Below are 22291 nucleotides of genomic sequence, written 5' to 3' on the forward strand. Positions count from 1 at the left end.
GAGCCTTCCTTGTCCACTGGAAACTGATGTGATGATGTGGGCCAGGAGGAAATAAATGCTCAAGAAAATATTCCTGAGGACTTTTTGGTAAAAGAGGCTTTTTTGTTAAAGCACAGGGGCAGGATCTGTGGAAAGAATGAGCTGCAGTGTGTCTGTGAGGAGCCATTGGTTACACCCTTTCAGTTGGGGGGAGGGTAGAAATAACAGTGTCTAAAGGGATTTTCGTATATTAAAGAAGACTCCCAGGATACTGGAAGTCTGACTGTGGTCAAGCTAAGCTTGCTTTTTGCCTCTAGAGAAGCATCACCATTAAAGCAGTTGTGAATTCCGTGAGGAAGATCTCCCTCTGCCAGTCTCAAGTGTTTCTCTGCGGGTGGTAAGTTGTGAGAAATTTTAATTTTACCTACGTTTTTTTTCTTTTATTCTCCTCATCAGAAACTACAAGACAGGGGAGCCTGTGTGACACAATCGGTCAAGCTTCTGACTTTTGAATTCAGCTCAGGTCAGGATCTCTTGGGCTGGGAGTTCAAAATCTGTATCTCACTCAATGGTGGTGCTGTGTTACCTACTTGGGATTTGTGCTCTCTCTGCAACTCCCCTGCTCTCCCTGTGTTTCTGTCAGTATAAGTAAACTTAAAAAAAACACAAAGGAAATAATGCAAGGAAAGAGAAACTAGAAAGAAGTTTCCAGTTTAAATGTGATGCTGTCTGGAAATAGTTCAGGGAGTCCTGTCTAAACTCCTTAGAGCTGGTAAAAAAGAAAATATGAACCTTACAGGGGAATAATCTGGCAGCACAAAGCCAATTAAAAGAACGTAATGTCAGCTGTAAGGAAACAAAGTGATCTCAGTGCCTGAGGCACACCTCAGGACACAGGACCACAGGTGTGTTCTTGTGACCCCCAAACAGCAAGTCAGAATAGAAACAACTTTGAGGACACAGAGCATTTCTACTGCCTTCAATCACATACTCTCCATGTCCTGTAACATGTCATATATCTTAGAGTATCTTTTTTACACACGAATGAGCAGGAACATTCCAGGTTTTCTGTGCCTCACGTTCATCTTGTGTTTTTGTGTTTTCACCAGGGGGTGTGTGAAGCACACACAGGGCAGAGAAGCCTTGAGATCAGACCTAAATGGGAATTGGTTTCCTCAAGCGCTATCCCAGGACCAGACCTCCACACAAATAGGACACTTGGTTTCAACACTGTCGCCTCTGGATCTGTCACAAAGGGACTATTTTCAATACTGGCAGGAATTTAATTCAGAGTGACAACTGTTGTTGCCCCACTGGAAGCCAGGTTGGAGAGAAGGGAGAGGAGTCTCCTGGAATAGGGAGGAGGAGTGATCTTAAGACTTCACATGGAATATCATTTCTGAAGAGGTTAAATACTAGGTGAAAACATAAAGGTGAAAACATAAAGCAGGGGGCACCTGAGTGGGGAGGGAGGCATCTGACTTTGGCTCAGATCATGATGTCACAGTCTGTGGGTTCAAGCTCTGCAACGGGCTCTATGCTGACACCTCAGAGCCTGGAGCCTGCTTCACATTCTTCATCTCCCCTCTCTGTTCCTTCCCCACTTGCACTCTGTCTCTTTCATGGCTTTATTTTATTTTGAGGGACAGAGACAGAAAGTGACTGGGAGAGGGGCAGAGAGAGAGGGAGACACAGGATTTGAAACAGGCTCCAGGCTCTGAGCTGTCAGCACAGAGCCTGACACGGGGCTGTCACCCGTGAATTGAGACAACATGACCTGAGCCTAAGTCAGACCCTCAACTGACTGAGTCACCCAGGCGCACCACACTGTCTTTTTCAAAAGTGTGTAAACAAACAAAAAAATTTTTATAACATAAAGCAGAACCCTTAGACCTAAAACCATACAAAAATAATTGGCATTTAAAATTTTTTTTCATTGAGAGAGAATGTACGTGCAAACGGGGAACAGGGAGAGAGAGAAAATCTTAAGTGGGCTCAAGCTCAGAATAAACCCTGATGCAGGGCTGGATCACAGGTCCCTGGGAAAATGACCTGAGCCTAAATCAAGAGTCTGATGCTCCACAGACTGAACCACCCAGATGCCCCGCAATGTCTCCATGCAAAGCATATCCCGAGAACAACAAGTCCTCCCACCTGGGATGCAAGGCTTACCTGAGAACTGGCCATTTCTTCTCTCACCACCTCCTCCTCCTCTAGATTTATTTTCAGAAGATCTGAGAATGTGGCGATATCACAGCTGAATAAGGAGAAGAGGTCTTTAAAGCCAACAACACAGCCACTTGACTGGTAAACTGCTCCCCTGAACTCAGGGCTTTGAAATGCAGAGAAGGCCCAACTTCCTAGTCTTTTGTGTCAGGAGCTATTCACAGACTGTGAGCTCCTACTTGGGAACCAATCCCTGAGTTTCCCTTCTCTGCTTTGAGGGGACTCCCTTCCCTCAGAGGTCCACAATTTCTGCTTGAGAAGAGAAAACGCATGATACATGGACCTGACCCTCCCCAACTCCTGTACAGGAGGCCCTATTACGTCTCCTTGAGCCAAAGCCTGCACTCAACTCTCAACATAATGGGAAGCCTTCCTGTTTAACTCTGGCCTCACTTAGAATGTTGATAGAGAAAAGATAGGATTCAGTAGGCAAAAAAGGAAAGATTAGGAAAAAGAAAGATAAGGTCCCTGGGTGGACAATAATACATTTTGGAACAATGCTGGGAGAGTCTGACCACAGCAAAACCCCTCAGGTGTAAGCTTTCTCTTAAGAATGTGACACCACCTACCCGCCCCCCAGGAATGGACTTAAGACCTAAAATTAGTAGTATACCCTAACACATTAGACCCACAAGAAACAATATGGCCCTAGAGCACCCCCCACACACACACACACACAAATGAGCCTATCAGGAATGGACAACCCATTACCTAGAGTTACTAAGCCAGTAAGTGTAGGACCTGAGGGGGAGACCTAAAGGGGGGAGAGACCCAAAGCTCATAAAACCAAGATCCTTGTCTAATGTCACTGGTATTCACCTTCCAATGCCCTCTCTATGTAAAGAGACCTTTCCTAATACTATTCCTTTCTTAGACTCTAATAAACTTTTGCCTGTTGCTCATTGTCTGTCCACCTCTTCATTCTTTGAATCTGCGAGATAACGAATCCCAAATTCCTCGGTATGGATGTAACAGAGATCCATTAACAGAATCACCTGGAGCACTTCACTAAATCAACACTGTTGTTTCCACCCACCCAGCTGTGGAATCTGAGGGGGAGGGCAGCAGCAATGCTCATTCTTGAAACTCCACAGATTATTCTATTGGGAATCATTTGGGGAAGTGACCAAGCCAAAAACAATACTCACGACCATGGTGGCTGCCCAGATTTAAATCCATGCCTTCTCCACTGATCAGAGTATCTGTCAATGTACACATTCTCCTTACCGCTTCACAGAAGGAGACACCTTTACAAAAGGACCTTCCCCTGATACATGCACAAGATGACGTTTTGGGGTGAGAGTGGGGTGATCCAGAGCCAACGTTCAAGAAAGAATTCTTGAAGACGTCTTTGGTGCACAAAGAGGATTGTATTAAAGCATGGGGACAGAACCCATGGGGAGGAAGAGCTGCCCCAGGGCCATGAAGAGATACTGATTATACACTTGGCAATAGGTGGGAGGTAAAGTCAAGGAGATATTTCCAAGGAGATTTTCATATGCTAAAGAAGACTCCCAGGGTACTGGAGGCCAACTTATTGTCAAGCAAAAGTTGTTTTTCCCTCTAGCAAAGCATTAACATTAAGATAGTAAGGAGTTCCTGGAGAAACTTTTACTCTACCTGCCTCAAGTATATGTCAATGGGCTGTCAGGTATAAGGAAATTTAATTGCCTTCTGCTTCCTTTCGACATCAGCTGCCAAATAATTTTCCAAATAGAACATAACTTTTAAATTCCCATTCACCATATAAGAGTATTCTCATTGCTCAGTATTTTGATTCAAATTTGGTGTTACACTGTTTTCCTTTTTAGCCATTCAAGAAAATATTAATGGTTTCTCACAGTAAAATATGAAGTGGTCTTCATACTGTTGCCTTGGTGACTAAAATGGAAATTGCTTTAAGTGTAAAGTTGAACAAAAATCAAAATGGCGGCATTAAACCATCAGCAAGCCTTGATATTTAACCAAGTAACCTTTTCTTCCTCTTGGGGAAACCTTCCCTCATCTCTTCTTAGCCTTGAAAACATTTTCTTATGTTTGTTTTTGACGTGGGGGGGCAGGCACATGAGCGGGGGAAGGACAGAGAATCTGAAGCAGGCTCTACACAGCAGACAGCCCAATGTACGGCTTGAACTCACAAGCTGTGAGATCATGACCTGAGGCAAAGTGGGATACCTAAATGACTGAGCCACCCAGGCGCCCCTCTGAGTCTTTTTTAAAAGGAGAAACCCAGGACCACGCTGAAAACATGAAGAACGAGGATGGCAGCACAAACACAAAAACTGTCAAAACCGGTTGGATCCTGTATTTTCCTACACCACCCAGCTCCTTCCTCTGGGTGGGCCTGCAGTTCTGAAGGCCCTAACCTGGGGCAGCCTCCTTTACCTGCCAGAGCAAGAAAGCTATTGGTCCTCTTTATCCCAAACTCTGTCTTCACATTAGATTTTGGCTCTCAAGTACAGAGGTCAGTTTTCAACAAGAGAATGAATGTGTAGGAGAGAAAACCATTTTTCTTCATCTTTCCTCAATTCTTTGGGGGTTCCCATAATGAAACTAACATAAGACAGTTCCACAAGAGGAAACATTTTAATTATAGGAACATCAAGGAGATGAGGGTCAGAGTCAGGCAAATGAGGCTTAAGTGACTTTTGTGACTTAAGGAGAAGGGGTAGGGATTTAGAATTTCAAAAAGGGGGAAGTACATTCACAGGAAAAAAGAAAGAAGGAAAGAGTCAATTTTGCCAAACAAATGTTTACCGAGCCAGACAGGTAACGCTGCATAAAAAACTTCCTCTCTGGTATTAGCTCTTTTCCCGGTAGAGGTCCCTCATCTAATTTATTGCTTGTATAAAAGCCTCAGAAAAGAAGGAAATCTTTCCCTTGGCGGCAATAGAATATCCTAGAGGACATTTCAAGTTAAATGAGCACCACACAGCAAAATATACCCTGTATGAAAGCATATATATGTGGAATACAAAAGAAGACAACATTGTAAGATTAGCATGTGCGTTGTCTTGGGATGAGGATGGGGAAATGTTCAGACATGGGATCAAATGATAAGAGGTTTACTTATGCAGGATGTGTAACCACTAAGCATTTATAGCAGTGACTATACTTAATACTAGTGTATTGTACACTTGAAATTCCCTAGGAGAGACTATCCTAAGTACTCTCACAACACACTCACACGCACACACCCTCGTAACTATCGAGGTGAGGTGTATGCTTACTTGATTGATTTGGGTAATTCCTTTGTAAGCAGGACCCAAGGGTGCAAGAGCACCTGGCCCCAGTGGCCCCAGACAGACCCACTTCTGCAATTCATGGTGGACAAAATCCAAGGACAAAAAAAGAGGACTTCCATTAACTCAATTTTGACCTCAACCTTTCTCACTGGGTTCCTTCCATACGGTCTCCTGGCTCCGGAAAAAGACCCTGAGGGGAACTAGACCTACCCCTCAAGCCACAAGGAGTACCCTGAGTCAGAAAGACACCACCCATGGTTGACTCCAGGATGACGACAGACTTAAACTTCATTGCGGGTCTCCAGCAGGGGGCGCGCGAACAGGGACCTGAAGGTAATCTCTTTAAACTTTATCTAGGGGCGCCTGGGTGGCTCAGTCAGTTGAGCATCCACCTTCGGCTCAGGTCATGATCTCACAGTTCTTGGGATTGAGCCCCGTGTCAGCACAGAGCCTGGAGCCTGCTTCAGATTCTGTGTCTCCCTCTGTCTCTGACCCTCCCCTGTTCATGCTGTCTCTATCTCTCTCTCAAAAATAAATAAAACATTTAAAAAATAATAAATAAATGAACAATCTCCTTTTCATTGCATTAGCAAAGAGGGGATAAAGGTATTTCCTCCACAAATTGCTCGATTTTTAGTCTTCAAGCCCACTGCCCCAACAAATGATAATAAGGTGGACTCAGGGACTGTTCCCAACTCCACCACTACAAAGATTTCAACATTAACATCAAACAATTGGGCCTTCCCCATCCAGGCTAGAAAAACTTCATTTCAACAAACAGACACATTCAAGGAACGGCCCCCCCAAACCACCACCTCCTCCTCCTCCTAATCCTAGTCAAATAGGTTAGAGAAGGGGCCATTGTTCCACTAGCTGCTGACCCCATAGTCGGGAAGTCTCCTCCCCCTATATGGGTTGAACAATGGCTCCTAACCTCTGAAAACAAATCAGCAGCAAGGCAACTAACTGAACTACAACTAGAAGCACATCACATAGAGCTCTCCGTAGTCCTTGGAATACCATTATCTTCGTTATAAAGAAAAAATCTGGAAAATGGAGGCTTTTGCAAGATCTGAAGGCCATAAATGTTACTATGGAAACTATGGGCTCTCTTCAGCCAGGACTCCCGTCCCCTGTAGCAATCCCGGATGGATATCAGATACTTGTGAAGTTTCTTGACCAGGCCCTTCAACCTGTTAGACTCATGACAACCTTTCCCTCAAATAGATTAAGGGCCCGCACATTTAGAGCTCTGTGTTAACCCTGTGCGGTCCCGGCCGGTAATAAAGACTCCCTTCGTTCGGCTTCAGTGGTCTCCGTTGGTCTCTGTGTCCTTCTACAGAACATTTTGGAGGTCCCACCAAGATTATGGAGACCTCAGATCTCCAGATTCTGGTCTCATTCACCTGTAGCCTCCCTGGTTCCTAAAGATGTCCTGGGACCGAGGGAAACATTCTTGTCTTTTTTTTGCCGCCCCCAAAAGGGGTCCCAGTTAGTCTTTGTGAGTCACCTTTCTAAACCTCTGGAGGTAAGTCAATTTACCATCTGAATTCTGAACGCACATGTACTTCTATCAGGGGGATTAAGTGGAAGGCTGGAGGCATCTCTACTTCCTGCCCCGGGGAGCACCGAGCCATCCGTGTGACCACATCTGTAACCTGTAAACCTGTTTTATAGCCACTTCTGTACCTGTTTGGTCCTGTTGTCATTGTTTTTAGTCTCATCTGTAGGAATTCTGTGGGAGGGAATGCAATCACCTCTGGTGTGTACGTGAGTGTGAATGTGAGACTCGGTCTGGCTTGCCTGCCAGGATCGAGTCTGTGGCTCCTCAGGTGGGCACCCATAAGGTCCCCAAAGGCCTAGAAGTCTGAGTGGGCCCATCTGCGATTCCGTGATGAACGGCATACAGTCTATGGCGGCATCGGAATAGTTTCCGATTGTAAGACCCAAAGCTGACACCACTAAGGCTAAGCTTCACCTAATCCTTCAGGACACGACCAGACTGGCATCTGACTGGTCTCATTTGAGGGGGCACCCCAACCCTTTGTCTGTCTTTGCAATACTGCCTCTTGGGAATGAGTGCCTCAACTGGAAAGGGCCCCCAAACCCAGCAGATATCGGGACCTCAAGAAGGGGACCTTATTGGTCTGGCTGAGATAAAATGAGACTGAAGGGGATGCTAACTCTCTCTGTTCCTCTGCCTAGTATATGTGAGGGCTTCTCTCACTCATTTCCCAAGTAACTCTGTTTCAATACACTTTCCATAGTGTCTTATCACAAAGAACTATCCACTGTAAAAATTCCATTTTCTGATGCCATGTTATTGTTTAACCTATAAATAAAGACACCAAAACTGACAGGATTAAGATACCTGCCTGGTGATCGGAAAGATTCTTGTGGCTCTCTCACTCTTTCTTGCTGACACTGTCCATCCTTCAAGGACCCCTCGACTGCCTGGAGCTGGTCTCCAGCAACCTAAAGTCTGGGGCCCAACCCATCAAAGTATGCTAATATGTTAGGAAGCAAAACTAAGGATCCAGGCACAGTGGACAGGCGACTCAAATCGTTCATTCTAAATGATGCCAGCCCCCATGGAACACTCCTCTGCTATCCATGAAAAAGCTTGGCACAATTGATTACCACCCTGTACAGGACCTAAGAGCCATTAGTGAAGCAGTTGTCACAGTGCATTTAGCATTGCCTAACGCATACACTCTACTAGAACTCATACCCTCTGAGGCAGATGCTTCACATGTCTAGATTTAAAGGATCATCTTCTGTCTCCAACTAGCACCTAAGAGCCTAACCCTGTTGGGAGCCATTCTGAGCCCACTAGTCGAGAAAACTCCTGGTGAGGTTAAAGCAAGTTTGCACGGTCTCTTGCCAATCAGATGATGTCCGATATCCACCCCCACTCAATTATTTCTGCTTGAGCACTGACCTCTAAGGTACCTTGTTGATCAATATCGGGAGTGACTTGTTCCCTTATTCCAGCCCTGGTATGATGATTGCACCTTGTGAAGGAACTTATTGTGGGAAGTTCTTCTTTTGATTATGGGAACAGACATCGTGTCTCCAGAAGGTCCTGTTTCCCTCCATACTTTCCCTTGAGCTATGAACAGGCTAACGACCCCTAGTCATAAAAGATTGACCTTTACATGTACAATTCTGTTTCTACCGTTGCATTAGTCCAAGATGTTCATACAGCTCAACATGTAAATCAACTAACCAAAAATGTCTCTCATGCCCTAGCTATTCTAGAAATCATAAAAGTAGACACAAAGGTAAATGCACTCAAAGAGGCTATTCTATGTATTGTAAATAAGCTAAACTCTTTAAAGGTATGGTTGGCTCTCTGGTGCAATAAAGCATATAACTGGAAAACCAAGTCTTGCGCGGAGACAAAGAGCCTAACTTAGAGAGAAGGAACAGATAAGGGCAGAAGATAAGTTAGTACATACACCTTTGCTAACTGATGGTGTATAGCAGCCCCTTCCCTAAGGCCTACTTTCCACAAACACCTTCCCTTACCCTGGCAGCTGTGATGAGGATGGATAAGGGTATCTACAAACCTATGACTTAATCTTAGCATTATTAAAATGTGAACACCTTGTTATTTTCTTAGTTACTCAACTTCACTATAATTGGGGCTGTTCTGCAAGAAGACTTCTGTAAAACCTGTTTCTGTACATTTTCCAAAAACATCTTATCACAAAGAGCTATCCATTGTAAACATTCCATTTCCTGATGCCATGTTAACTTTTGACCTATAAATAAAGACCAAAACCGACAGGACAGAGATGCCTGTCTGGTGATCAGAAAGGATCTCGGGGCTCTCTCACTCTCTTTCGCCAACACCGTCCATCCTTCAGTGACCCCTGGACCTGTCGGAGCCTGCGCGGCCTCCCACATAACCCTATTTGCTTTTGAATGGGAAATCCCTACCACAGGGGCAAGGAATTGTTCCCTTCGACTAGAGTGCTACCAGGATTCAAAATTCACCAAATTCGGGGCGCCTGGGTGGCTTAGTCGGTTAAGCGTCCGACTTTCGCTTAGGTCATGATCTCGCGGTTCGTGGGTTCGAGCCCCGCTTCGGGCTCTGTGCTGACTGCCAGCTCAGAGCCTGGAGCCTGTTTCAGTCTGTGACTCCCTCTCTCTCTGACCCTCCCCTGCTCACGCTGTCTCTCTCTCTCTCTCTCTCTCCTAGAAATAAATAAAACATTTTAAAAAAAAATTCACCAAATTCCTACACTGTTGCGCTGCATCTGATTTAGCCAGGTTTATGGGTTGGGACCTAGGATGCGTCCTCTTCTAATATATGGATGCTCTTCTGCTAGCCAGTCCCAGGAGGACCCAGGTGGGAACCAGGGCCCCACCCAGGCTACTAACAGAGGCACGATATCAGGTGTCAAAGAAAAAGGCACAGATTTGCCAACAGGAAAGTAAATATTAGGGCTTCAAAATTACCCAAGGCAAATGGATGCTGGAAGCCTAAAGGAAACAGCTAGTCTGTGCCATTCTGGTTCCCACTACCTGCAGGCAGATGTGAGAGTTGCTGGGAGCAGCAGAATTCCGTCAAATATGGATCCCAGCGTTTCGGAGATGACCAGACCTCTATACAAGGCACTAAACGGGGAAGAGAGAGCACTCCTTTCATGGGGCCCCAATCAAGAAAATGTGTTCAAAACTAGAAAAACAAAACTCATGGAGGCACCAGCCTTGGGACTCCCTGGTGTATCAACAGATTTCAACCTGCATGTACATGAGAAGAATGCAGAGGCCCTGGGAGTTCTCACCTAGGAATTGGGGCCTTGATTAAGACCAGTGGCATATCTTTCAAAACAGAGTGACTTGGTTGTGGCAGGATGGCCACCCTGTCTCAGGGCACAAGCAGTCATGACACTTTTAATCAAGGAAGCAGACAAACTCACATTAGAGCAAAACCTAAATGTTAAGGCTCCCCATTCTGTTATTACTTTGATGGATGCTAGAGGGCAACACTGGCTAATGCATGCTATGATGACACAATATCAGGGGCTGCTATGTGAGAACCCACAGATAAGACTGGAAGCTGTAAAAACTCTAAACACTGCCACTTTCTTCCCCGCAGGGGGGGACCCAGAGCCCAACTGTCTAGAGGTACTTGATGAAGTCTATCCTAGCCAACCCGACCTATCAGACAGGCCCTTGCAAATCCTGACCTCATCCAGTACAGCGACGGCAGCAGCTTCATGAATGAAGGCAAAAGATATGCCGGTTATTCAGCAGTCTGTGATTTTGAGGTCAGAGAAGCACAGGCCCTTCGACAACGATAGTCACTGCCAAGAGAAAAACTGTCGGCGCTAATAAGAGCACTAGACTCAGTAAAGACAAACGGGCCAACATATATACTGACTCACGCTATGCCATCGTGACTCTACAGGTCTATGGGGCTCTATACGAGGAGAGACGACTTTTGACCAGAGGAGGAGGAGAAAGAAAACATCGGGAGAAATCCTAAAACTATTAAGGGCAGTCTGGGAACCGAGTTCGGTAGCAGTCATCCACTGCAAGGGACACCAAAGGGGAAAGGACCCAGTCTTGAAAGAGAATCAACAGGCTGACACCACAGCTAAACAAGCAGTGGGAAAACACACAACACCTTCAAAAATCATGCTGCCCCAGAATCTCCAACTTCCCCAAAGTATACAATTCAAGAAACAAAAACGGGCACAAAAGGAAAAAGGAGGCCAGACAAAAGTTCTCCATGGTTCTCCATGGCATGATGGTGAGAATATGCTCCACTTTACTCATGAAATAGACATGAGTGACCTGTGTAGTCATCTGACTCTTTTGCAGCTACCTGAGGGGACTTGATTCTGTCTTACATGACACTGAGGGCTCAAGGAATGGAAGCATATTACGAATGCATTGTGCTGCCTGCTCAGAAAAGAAGCAGAGTATTTCTTCAAACACCAGAGAGACTGCAGAGCTAAAACCAAACATCAGCGACAGAGATGTATCATGTGCTCTCAATAAAACCCAACACACTTTCTTAACTGGGAAATTTAAAAAGCTCAGGCTTTACAAATAATCAGGATAGGATTCACAGGCCGCAGGATTTACTAGCACCACTGATTATTATTTGTGTTCTCCTTTACAAAGCACGTTCATAAAGCCAGGGACCAGAGACTACTTTCTAAATTCCCAAAACTCAGTGAAAGGTCACAAAGCATACCAAGAAACAGAAAACTGTGTTCCAATTGAATGAACAAAATAAAACTACAAAACTTACTGTCAATTTATACATAACTATTCATTACCTGGCAAAGAACTCAAAATAATCACCATAATCATGCTCATGGAGGAAGAGGAGAGAAGAAATGGGGAACTAAATGCTATCAGGAAAAGTATGCATGGCCAAAATAAAAAAAGTAAAATCAAGAAAAATCTTGACTTTCTGTCAAGAAAGTATAAAAAATGCAATTAAAAATTAGGAGCTAAAGTGTCCAGTAAATGCATTTTTAAAAAATATTTTATTTATTTCTGAGAGAGAGAGAGACAGCGAGAGCAAGGGAGGGTCAGAAAGAGAGGGAGATACAGAATCCAAAACAAGCTCCAGGCCCTGAGCTACCTGTCAGCACAGAGCCCGATGCTGGGCTCGAAACCACGAACTATGAGATCATGACCTGAGCTGAAGTCTGACCCTCAACCGAATGAGCAACCCAGGCGCCCACCAGTAAATGAATTTTAAAAACCAGTAGAAAGGGTGGCAGTGCTTGGCTGGCTTAGTTGGTAGAGCATGCAGCTCTTCATCTCAGGGTTGTAGGTTTCAGCACCATATTGAGTGTAGAGATTAAATAGAATTTATCAACAAAAATAGTCAAGGGTTATCAAAAGACTTGATCAAACAGAAAAAATGAATCAGACAACTTCAAGACCACTTGTTTAAATTACCCACGGAGGGAGCACATTAAGATTGGAATAGGACAGGGTCCCAAGGACTTCTGGGACACTAACAAGTGAACCAACATACACATTAAGGGGACCCCGTAGGAGAGGAGAGTGAAAGGGGACAGAGAGCTTACTTGAAAAACTAACAGCTCATAATTCTCATATTCATGCAAAGAAACAAACGTGCAGGAAGCCCAGGGAGAAATACACCTAGCCAAATCTTAAACACATTGACACTAATGTATCATCCATCACAGGTGGACAGAGAACTTTGAAACACTAGGAGAAAAGGAATCCTCCTGTGCAGCAGATCCACTGTAAGAGAGCAATGGTGTCTCAACACACCTTATAGGAAATAGGCATAGGATAATATAGTCAGGTACTAAAATATCAAAAATATCAACCAAGAACATTCTATCTGGTAAAACTGTCCTTCAAAGATGGAGAAATGAGGGGTGCCTGGGTGGCTCAGTTGGTTGGGCATCTCGCTTCGGTTCAGGTCATAATCCTACAGTTTGGGAGTTCGAGCCCCGTGTTGGGCTCTGTGCTGACAGCTCAGAGCCGTGGGCATTCCGATTCTGTGTCTCCCTCTCTCTGCCCCTCCCCTGCTCGGACTCGGGTTCTCAAAACTTGATAAGCATTTAAAAATATTATTTTAACGGAGAAATGAAGGCTTTCCCAGGAAAAACCTCTAGAAGTTTACCAGTAAACCGTCTCTACAAGAAAAATTAAAGGGAGATTCTGGTTAAAGCACAAAGACTGTAAAAGTAACTGAAACAAAATAAACATATAAACACTCTGCTCGTTGTCAATACTTAAGCAACTAGGCAAACCTGCAGTTTGTAAGGAGGTACCACAAATCATTAATATTTCTGTGACAGAGTATTAAAAAAAATTAAAAGTAGAAAAAAATCACAAATCCACATAGCAGAACATACAAAATAAAAGACAGAATTTGGGATATCGGTAAGACAAAGTATGTGCTGTGCTGGACATGTTGGTTATGAGAAGTTTTCAGTCATTCTCATGGTAACCACAAAGAAAATGCTGCAAGAAGATATAGAAAGGATAGGAGAATCATATCAAAGCAGGTCATTACAAACATAAAAAAAAAAAAAAAACCCACAATGGAACACAGAACAGAGGGGAAGTGACATAAAATAGCCACAACAAATTCAGAAAACTACAAAAAGTTGGCAGTAGTAGTGGTTTTGTTTCAGTAATACGTTGTTTGTAAAAGGATTCAAGTCCTCGAATTAAAAGAAAATAGACTCATTCAGTAAGTAAACGACAAAATCCTACAGTCTCCTGTCTATAAGAGACTCACAGTAGATCTAAGGACACACATAGGATGCAAATAAAACTATGTAAGAAGACATTCCATGCAAATGGAAGCCAAAAGAAGGCAGAGGTGGCCAGACTGTTATCAAAGAAATACACATTAAGTGTCAAAAACTGTCAATGACAGAAAAACGACATTTTTGAAAGATAAAGTCGTGAAATTACTGGGGCAGTATAACAATTATAAATATGTATACATCTAGCATCAAGGATTCCCTAGGTCAAGTGAAGCACATAGAACAGAACTGAAGAAGTAAACAGGATCATAAGAGTAACAAGTTTACACGCCAGCTTAACCAGAAAGACAGAATTCAACTCCAATAAGAAATACACTTAAGCAACATGACAGACCAATTACGTATGATAAACATAAAGGACCTCTCCACCAAAGAGGAGCGAAATACACAATCTTGTCTATTGCACACGGATCAGGATCCTGTAAAGATCATGTGTAGACTACAAATCAAGTCTTAAGAAATTTGCGAAGACTGAAATCATACAACTATGGTTTTTTTGGCCACCATGGAATGAAAGTCACTTTTAAGATCAGATGGAAAATTGGAAAGTACACAAGCATTTTGAAGGTGAACAATATGCTCTTGAACAATCAATGAGTCAAAAGACATGGAAGAAAAGGACCAGGAAATATCTTGAGCCAAGTGAAAGGACACACAATCTAGTCAAACATATGGAATTCAGAGAAAGTAATTCTATGGCAACAGTGGAGTACAGAGGCAACCTGTAAAATGGAAGTAAATTTTTTGCAGAGCATTTAGAGCATAAGGACTTAATATGTAGGATAGAGAGAGAACCCATGCATCAACAACCAAAAAGCAAATAACATGGTTTAAAATTTGAAGAATAGAATGAGCATCATCCAGTGAAGACCTACAAGTGGCCAACCATATGAAAGATACTCAAAATCATTATTCCTTAGAGAAATACAAATCTGGCCACAGTGAGGGATCACATCACACCAGTTCACATCCCACTACTGAACAAACAGAAGCACATGTTGGAATGGATGTGGAGAAATTGGAACTCTTATGCACTGTTCTTGTAAATGCAAATGGCACAAACACAATGGAAAAGAAGATCAAGGTTTGTCGAAAACATTTAAATAATATTGTCATAAAATCAGTATCCCAGTTGTCGGTATATAACCAGAAGAATGTAAACTAGGGTTTGCAAAAGACCTGTGCAGAAGTAGATTCCTAGCAGCACTATTCAGAAAAGCCAATAATAGGGGCTCCTGGGTGGCTGAGTCGGTTAAGCCTCCGACGTCGGCTCAGGTCATGATCTCACGGTCGTGGGTTCCAGCCCCACGTCGGGCTCTGTACTAAGAGGTAGCTCAGAGCCTGGAGCCTGCTTCCGATTCTGTGTCACCCTCTCTCTCTCTGACCCTCCTCTGCTCAGGCTGTCTCTCTCTCTCTCTCTCTTGGAAATGAATAAAATATTAAAAATAAAATAAAATTCCTTCATAGAAATAAACCAATAATAAGTGAAAGTGACAGAAATGTCCTTGGGTCCATGAATGGGTAAAGAAAATGTACCATATACACACACTGGAAGAATATTCAGCTTTGAAAGAAAGACCCGATCTCATGACCTTATACAACATGGCTAAAATGTGATGACATTATGCTCAGAGGAATAAAGGAGTCACAGAGACAGATATGCTGATTTCACATACCTGACTAACAGAATATAGCAAACCTCTTGAAGAAAGGAAGGAAGAGATAGAAGGAGGGAGAAAGAAAGTGTAGTTGGGGCTTAGAACAGATACAAAAATGGAAGTGATTGATTAAGAGACATAGAGTTTCAGATCTACAAGATGAGAAAATTCCAGAGATTGGTTTTGCAACAACACAGACTTAAGACTACAGTTTCAAATGGTTTGAATCGTAAATTTTATGGCCTATGTTTCAACCACAATTTTACAAGAGTAAAATATAAAGCTTAATGTTGATACAAAGTTAGATTAAAAATATTACCTTCAATTCAAGATAGTATTTCTCTCATGATGGGAATATGCTTTCATCCATTTTTACTTACATGTCAAAAACAAATAAAAGTTTAAAAAAATGAACCACTTACTTGAAGAACCCCTGCTTGGCACAATCAGTTGGACATCTGGATCAGGTCATGGTCCCACAGTGTGTGGGTTCAAGTCCCACTTTGGGCTGTGTGCTGACAGCTCGGAGCCTAGAGCCTGCTTTGGATTCTGTGTCCCCCTTTGGATTCTCTGCCCCTCCACTATTCTGTCTCTCTCAAAAGTAAACTTTTTTTTTTTAAAGCCACGTATTTTTGAGGATAGCCGAGATGTAGTTTCTCCATTTCACAACGAGAGGCATACTGCACTGTAATGTAAGTATCTGAAAACAAAGTTGTATATCAGTAAGAAAACTAATACATTGTTAATTATATATGAAACATCACTCACTATATGCTTATGGAAGCATACTTTCTTCAACTCCATGCAAGTGTCACACACAATATTCTAAAGAGGAGTACTTGGCAATAATGATGAAAGAAAATACAACTCCTATATTTTCATGGCTGACTAATATTCCACTGTGTACATATACCACATCTTCTTCATCCATTCATCTATTGATGGACACTGTATTGTTTCCTTATCTTAGCTATTGTAAATAATGCTGCAATAAACACTCAGGGTTCCATATATATTTTTGAGCGAATTTTTTTAGCCTTCTTTAATTTCTCAAAATTTATTTATTAAAAGTTTTTTTAAATGTTTTATTTCTAGGAGAGAAAGAGAGACAGCGTGAGCAGGGGAGGGCCAGAGAGAGAGGGAATCACAGGCTCTGAAACAGGCTCCAGGCTCTGAGCTGGCAGTCAGCACAGAGCCCGACGCAGGGCTCGAACCCACAAACCGCAAGATCATGACCTAAGCGAATGTCAGACGCTTAACCGACTAAGCCACCCAGGCGCCCCTCTCAAAATTTATTTAAATTGAAGTTAGTTGAGGTGCCCAGGTAGCTCAGTCAGTTAAGCATCTGACTCTTGATTTCAGCTAAGGTCATGATCTCATGGTTCAAGAGACTGAATGGTGTGTTGGGTTCTGTGCTAAGAGCATGGAGTCTGCTTGGGATTCTCTCCCTATCTCTCTGCCCTTCTTCTGCTCCCCCCTCTCAAAAGAGATAAAGTTAAAATAATAAAATAAGTTCAAGTTAACATACAGTATAGTATTGGCTTCAGGACTAAAGCCCAGTTCATTCTTCACTTTCATAGGACATTCAGTGCTCATCTCAACAAATGCCCTCCTTAATGGCCATCCCCCCCAATACCCTTCCAGCAACCCTGAGCTTATTCTCTGTAATGAAATTCTCTTAAATTACATTGGGACCTCCACGTACAATCTCCCATTGTGTACAGATTTTCACAGGTCCCCAGAAGCAAGTCAGATCACATAGACCCTCACTAGCCATGGGGGGGCTTTTGGATTTCACGGTGAATGCCATGGAAGACACTGGCACAGAGGGTATGCCTTACAGGATACAGAAACATGGGAAAAGAGAGATATGAAAGTCCTGCCATGACCATCGGCAAAATAAACCTAGGCTTCCAGAATCATTCGATTCAAGGAGAGCTTCCCAGACCACATTTTAAGGTGTAAGGTCAAAGTTTTCTCCCTTAACCTTCAGCCCCCCCTTGTGTCCTCTGCTTCATTCATTCCCACTTACCTGTGTGTGTGATTATTTTCTCCTTTCTCTTCATGAACCAGGGCTCTTTCCTTTTCCCAAACATCTTAACCGGATCGACTCTAGAGACACGAAGACCTATTTATAGGAAAAAAAAAAAAAGATCCATGACCCTTGCTGGAGAATCGACAATTCCAAATCCAGCACTAGGCCCTGTAGAGAACACATTACAGAAGGATGTAGAAAATTATTTCTCCAAATGTGATTTCCTGATGGCCTCTTTCAAACACTTAGGAAGGCTTTTCAATAATCAGCTTCTTAACTCCACTTCCAAGGACTGTGGAATCAAGAATAATGAATATTGGGGCACCTGGGTGGCTCAGTTGGTGAAGCATCTGACTTCTGCTGAGGTCATGAGCTTGCAGTTCATGAGCTCAAACCCCACATAGGTGTCTGCAAGGAGCATGGGGCCTGCTTTGGGTTCTCTCCCTCCTTCTCTCTTCTCTTCTGAATGTGACTATCATGAAAGGGATAAATACTAGTCTAAAACAAATTTGTTAGGCAGGTTCATCAGAGGAAGAAAAGTAAATATTTGGAAGTTCTAAATACATGGCATCTCATTAAGTAATGAGGACACAGCCTCTGAGCTAAGTGAAGCAAAATTTACCTGAGACGCAGCCATTTCTTCCTCTCCTTTCTCCTCCCTCGTGTTTTCTGGGGTGATGGTAGGTGGAGAAATCACACCTGAAGGCTTTGAAAGGCCTCAGCACAGCCTCTGCATCTGCTCTCATCACCTCAGAGGCAGAAGGATCTTGAAATGCAGAGAAGGCTGCCCTCTCCTTGATTTTGGCACGGGAAAGATTCAGAAAAATGGAGCTCCTACGTGGAAACGTTTCCTTCCCAGATTCAGATGTCCTCCTCTCCCACAGACAGCCACACATCCAGCCACAGTTCACGGAGCGGGGGGGGGGGGGGGGGGGGGGGCTGCACTGCCTTCTCCTTCCAAGTCCACACCGAACAGACTATCATCATCTCTTCAACTGAAAGCCGGACGCAGCCTCGCAAATACGTCTGTGAACCCACATGCTTCTCCCTGGCCTCACCGGAGAATCACCTGGAGCTCATGGAAAAGCAGCACCGATGCTCTCACTCTGACCAATAGACAGACTCCGGCAGAGGGCCCAGGTGATGCTGGTTCTTGAAACTTGCCATGGGATGTTTCTTGTAAACCCAGGCTGATAAGCAGTTGTGTGCTTTCAAGTTTAATTTACGTATAAATCATGTGGTCCAGGTCCCATAAAAGAGATGGTGATTCTGCAGGTCTGGAATCGGGTCTGTGTCTTGGCATCTTCCACCTGTTCCTTGTTAGTGCTGATGCTGCTCCCCCACACCTGTGTTTAGTGGCACTACAGGAGAGATGCAGCACAGCACACCTGAGCCCCCATAGCCACCATGTGAATCAACACAAACAGCTCCTGCTGAGTTCCCAGGGAGGAGTTTGCCACCTCCTTTCCTCTGTGGTGAGTTTACTGTTGGTTCCCAGCAAAGGCCACCGTCACCAACCTGCAGGACCACATGCTCCTATTGCACTAGGTAATTTTCCAGATGTGCAAATAGTTGTTCTGCACATATTTATGTCCCACCATTCGCTTTGAGCTTTTGCTTACAGAAACACACTGCTTTAGTAAAGTACTGGACTTAAAAGGGAGGTTTTCCAAAATGGTTTATATCCTTCACAAGTTTGGGCAGTGAGATTCACATTACACGCAGTTGTCTCAATTTGGATATGTCCTTCCCGATATTTATGTTTAACTTCACTCTTTCCATCATTGTCCTGGTCTGTCATTATGTGTAAATTCTCAAGGGCCCTAGGTTTATATCTACTCATTGACACGTGTTGAAAGGAAGCTTCTATGCACAACGTTGTCAGGAAGCTCAGGGTGCCATGGGAAGGTACAGCTGAATGATATCGAAGAACAGAAACACAAGCATTCTACTTATTACTCCCACAGGATGTGCTCACAACTTCTAATATATATCTCTAAAATCGCTCAGAGAATGTCAGCAAGGTGGCTGACAAGGAATCATCAGAACCTCATTCTTCCAGAGACACATAAACTTGCACACAACGTACAGACCACATAGCCTAATATATAATGCTGTAGTGTTGTTGTGGCATAGCGCAAATCACATTCTTATACCTCAAATACACATGCAAAATACCATATGAACCCAAAATTACCAGCAAAAAGGAAATTGAAACACAGCACAGAAGTGAGTAAAGTAGGATACAGCAAAACTAGGAAACTATAAAGAATAGAAAGGGTTGGTTCTCAGAACAAATGAAAATTGGCAACCCTTTAAATCAAGAAAGGAAGGAAGAGAGAAGACAACTACAATCAAGGGGAAGAACGAAAGGTAGGCACAGGATAACTGATACCATAGAGATATAAATCATTAGAGGAGCCACCACTAGAGAATTACATGACAAGACAGATATCAAGAAATGGGTGTAAATTTCGGAAAGATAGAACCTATCGGGACTCCCTCAGGAAGAAATTTTTTTTTTAATATTTTTATTTCCAGGAGAGAGAGAGAGACAGCGTGGGCAGGGGAGGGTCAGAGAGAGAGGGAGTCATAGACTGAAACAGGCTCAAGGCTCTGAGCTGGCAGTCAGCACAGAGCCCGACGCGGGGCTCGAACCCACGAACCGCGAGATCATGACCTAAGCGAAAGTCGGACGCTTAACCGACTAAGCCACCCAGGCGCCCCAGGAAGAAATATTTTTAAAATTTTCAACCGATATATCTACTAGGTAGATTGTAAAAATCAATTAAAATCAAAAACAAAAACAAGAAACCTCCCAACAAAGAAGTGTTTATCCAGATGAATGAACTGGATAATCCATACAAACATTTGTTGAGAAAACTGTTCAAGTCTCCTCAAACATTTCCATGGAACGAGGGATATTAAGAACACACTCTCTGTGACCCCAGCTTTAATAAGTTATCAAAGCATAAGAAGACATTATAAGTCAAGAACAGATAAAAGTAAATAATAAAAAAATAATATTTTAAACCATAAATGAGTGAGAATTCCTCCCGAAATTCGATGGTGTTTCCACATATGGAAAACTATCCGTTTAAAAGTGCACATTAAAGGAATGAAGATCAAAAACGAGATGATTGTATTAATTGATGCAGAACGGGAAGTGAGCATATTGGACAGAATTTCGTGATTTAAACGACCCAATAAAGCATGAATGGAAGAAAACACCCACGACCTAATAAAGGCTATTTGTGTATGGAAACCTGAAATCTCACATACTCAACAATAAAAGACTAAAAACTTTACCTGTCTGATCATAAAAATGATAATAAAGCAACATCAACATTTCAATTCAACATGGCACTGCATCATCTATTCAGAACAAGTGGGCAATAAGGAAATAGATTAAAGGCATTGAAAATGGAAAAGATAAAACAAAATGAACTCCGTTCACAGATGACATGATCTATAGACATCCTAGAGAATCCTTATTTTTAAATTTTTTTCTTTTTGATTTTGTTTGGTCATCATTTGTGTTGCTTATTTCTGCCTATTTTATCTAGGAGATATCCTGTTTTCAAATTTTTATACTACAAATGGTTGAATTAAGTTGTTTGTCTCAAATTTCTTTTCTTTTTATTCAATGCTTAATTATTTCTGAGAGAGCCAGAGATGGAGAGGGAGAGAGGAGGGGAGGGGAGGCACATAGAGAGAGAGGGACCAGAGAAGCCCAAGCAGGCTCTGTCCTGTCATCAGAGAACCCAACTTGCTTTCAATTAAGACTTCCCTTGCAGATGAGGACTGCTTTTCTCTTGATGTTTTTCAGTTTTTCTTTAACTTCATATTTTGCAAATTTAATTCAAATATGTCACACTGTGGGACTGCTTCTTGTTTATTTTGAGGAATACTCTCTGCCTCTGTGCCTCCTGGATGTGGATATCTGTTTCCTTCCCCAGAGCAGGGACATTTTCTAATATTTCTCCCAATAAATTTTCTGCCCCTTTTCTCTTTTCTTCTGGAGCTCCTATAATAAAAATGTCATTACTTTTGAAGGAGTCACTGAGTTCCCTAAGTCTATTCTCACGTTGCAAAAATGTTTCTGTCTCTTTTGTTCAGGTTCACTATTTTCCATTATGTTGTCTTCTCGCTCACGAATTCATTCCTCTTCTTCCTGCTGTTCATTGCATCAGGATGATTTCTAATCTTATTTATTACATTTTTCATCTCTGTTTGATTCTTTCTTCACACTTTTACCTCTGTGGGAAGGGGCTCATTAATGTTTTCTATTCTCTTCTCAACGCAGTATTTCTTATGATTATTGCCTTACCTTCTCTATTTAGCATGTTACTGACAATTGTTTTAAGTAGATTCCTGATTGAGGCTATCCCTTGTTCTTTCATTTGGGCAACATTCTTCCATCTTCACACTTTGTGTAAGTCTCTGCCTTCCTCTCTTTGTTTCCAGAGCCAGTTATCTCCTCACTACAGGCCAGTGACCTGCACATACTCTCCTTGCTGGCTGTGGACAGTGTTTGGTACTTGGCCTGAATGTGGCAAATGTTCATTAGGTGTAAGGAAGTCTGTTTATGAAATCAGACCCGACCCCAACTCCACCAGAATGGAGGCCCTGCAGAACTGTCTGGTCAAGAGACAGGGTGTGGGCAGGGGCTTGTGCAGGTCTCCTGGAGAGGGTCTGACCTTGCCTGGCCTGAGGCAAGCTTGACTCAGAAGGTCACTCCCACCACGGCGCGGGGGTGGGGCTTCCTGTAAGCACCTTACACAACCAGTGTTGTCACTGAACTGCTTCACTCAGGAGATTCTATTTATGCTGAGGGGTGGGGGAAGAAAATGGTGC

General features: G+C 43.0%; 1 protein-coding gene across 1 annotated transcript; it reads right to left on the reverse strand.

Annotated features, from left to right (window-relative positions):
• Nucleotides 1-742: 742 nt before the first annotated feature.
• LOC120226049 lies at nucleotides 743-18435 on the reverse strand. Its single transcript, XM_039224245.1, has 7 exons — nucleotides 18057-18435; nucleotides 17432-17527; nucleotides 16026-16099; nucleotides 10652-10677; nucleotides 9984-10076; nucleotides 2152-2236; nucleotides 743-748 (listed from the first exon to the last, which is right to left on the reverse strand). Exons 1-7 carry the CDS (start codon nucleotides 18328-18330, stop codon nucleotides 743-745), a joined length of 654 nt encoding a protein of 217 aa, XP_039080176.1. The 5' UTR covers nucleotides 18331-18435.
• Between the last annotated feature and the right edge of the window lie 3856 nt (nucleotides 18436-22291).

The sequence above is a fragment of the Hyaena hyaena genome, unplaced genomic scaffold (assembly GCF_003009895.1).
Source record: "Hyaena hyaena isolate Hyena2069 unplaced genomic scaffold, ASM300989v1 scaffold_1589, whole genome shotgun sequence".
Taxonomy (NCBI): domain Eukaryota; kingdom Metazoa; phylum Chordata; class Mammalia; order Carnivora; family Hyaenidae; genus Hyaena; species Hyaena hyaena.

What these genes read in the sequence shown, in the direction of transcription:
- LOC120226049 (XM_039224245.1), bottom strand. Translation starts at nt 18,330, where the DNA reads ATGTGTGGCTGTCTGTGGGAGAGGAGGACATCTGAATCTGGGAAGGAA. An exon ending in TCGGCTATCCTCAAAAATAC is followed by an intron (nt 10,678 to 16,025) that starts GTGGCTTTAAAA and finishes TCATTCATGAAG; the next exon opens with CTGCTGCCGTCGCTGTACTG. An exon ending in ACTCTCACATCTGCCTGCAG is followed by an intron (nt 2,237 to 9,983) that starts GTAGTGGGAACC and finishes CTCCTTATTCAG; the next exon opens with CTGTGATATCGCCACATTCT.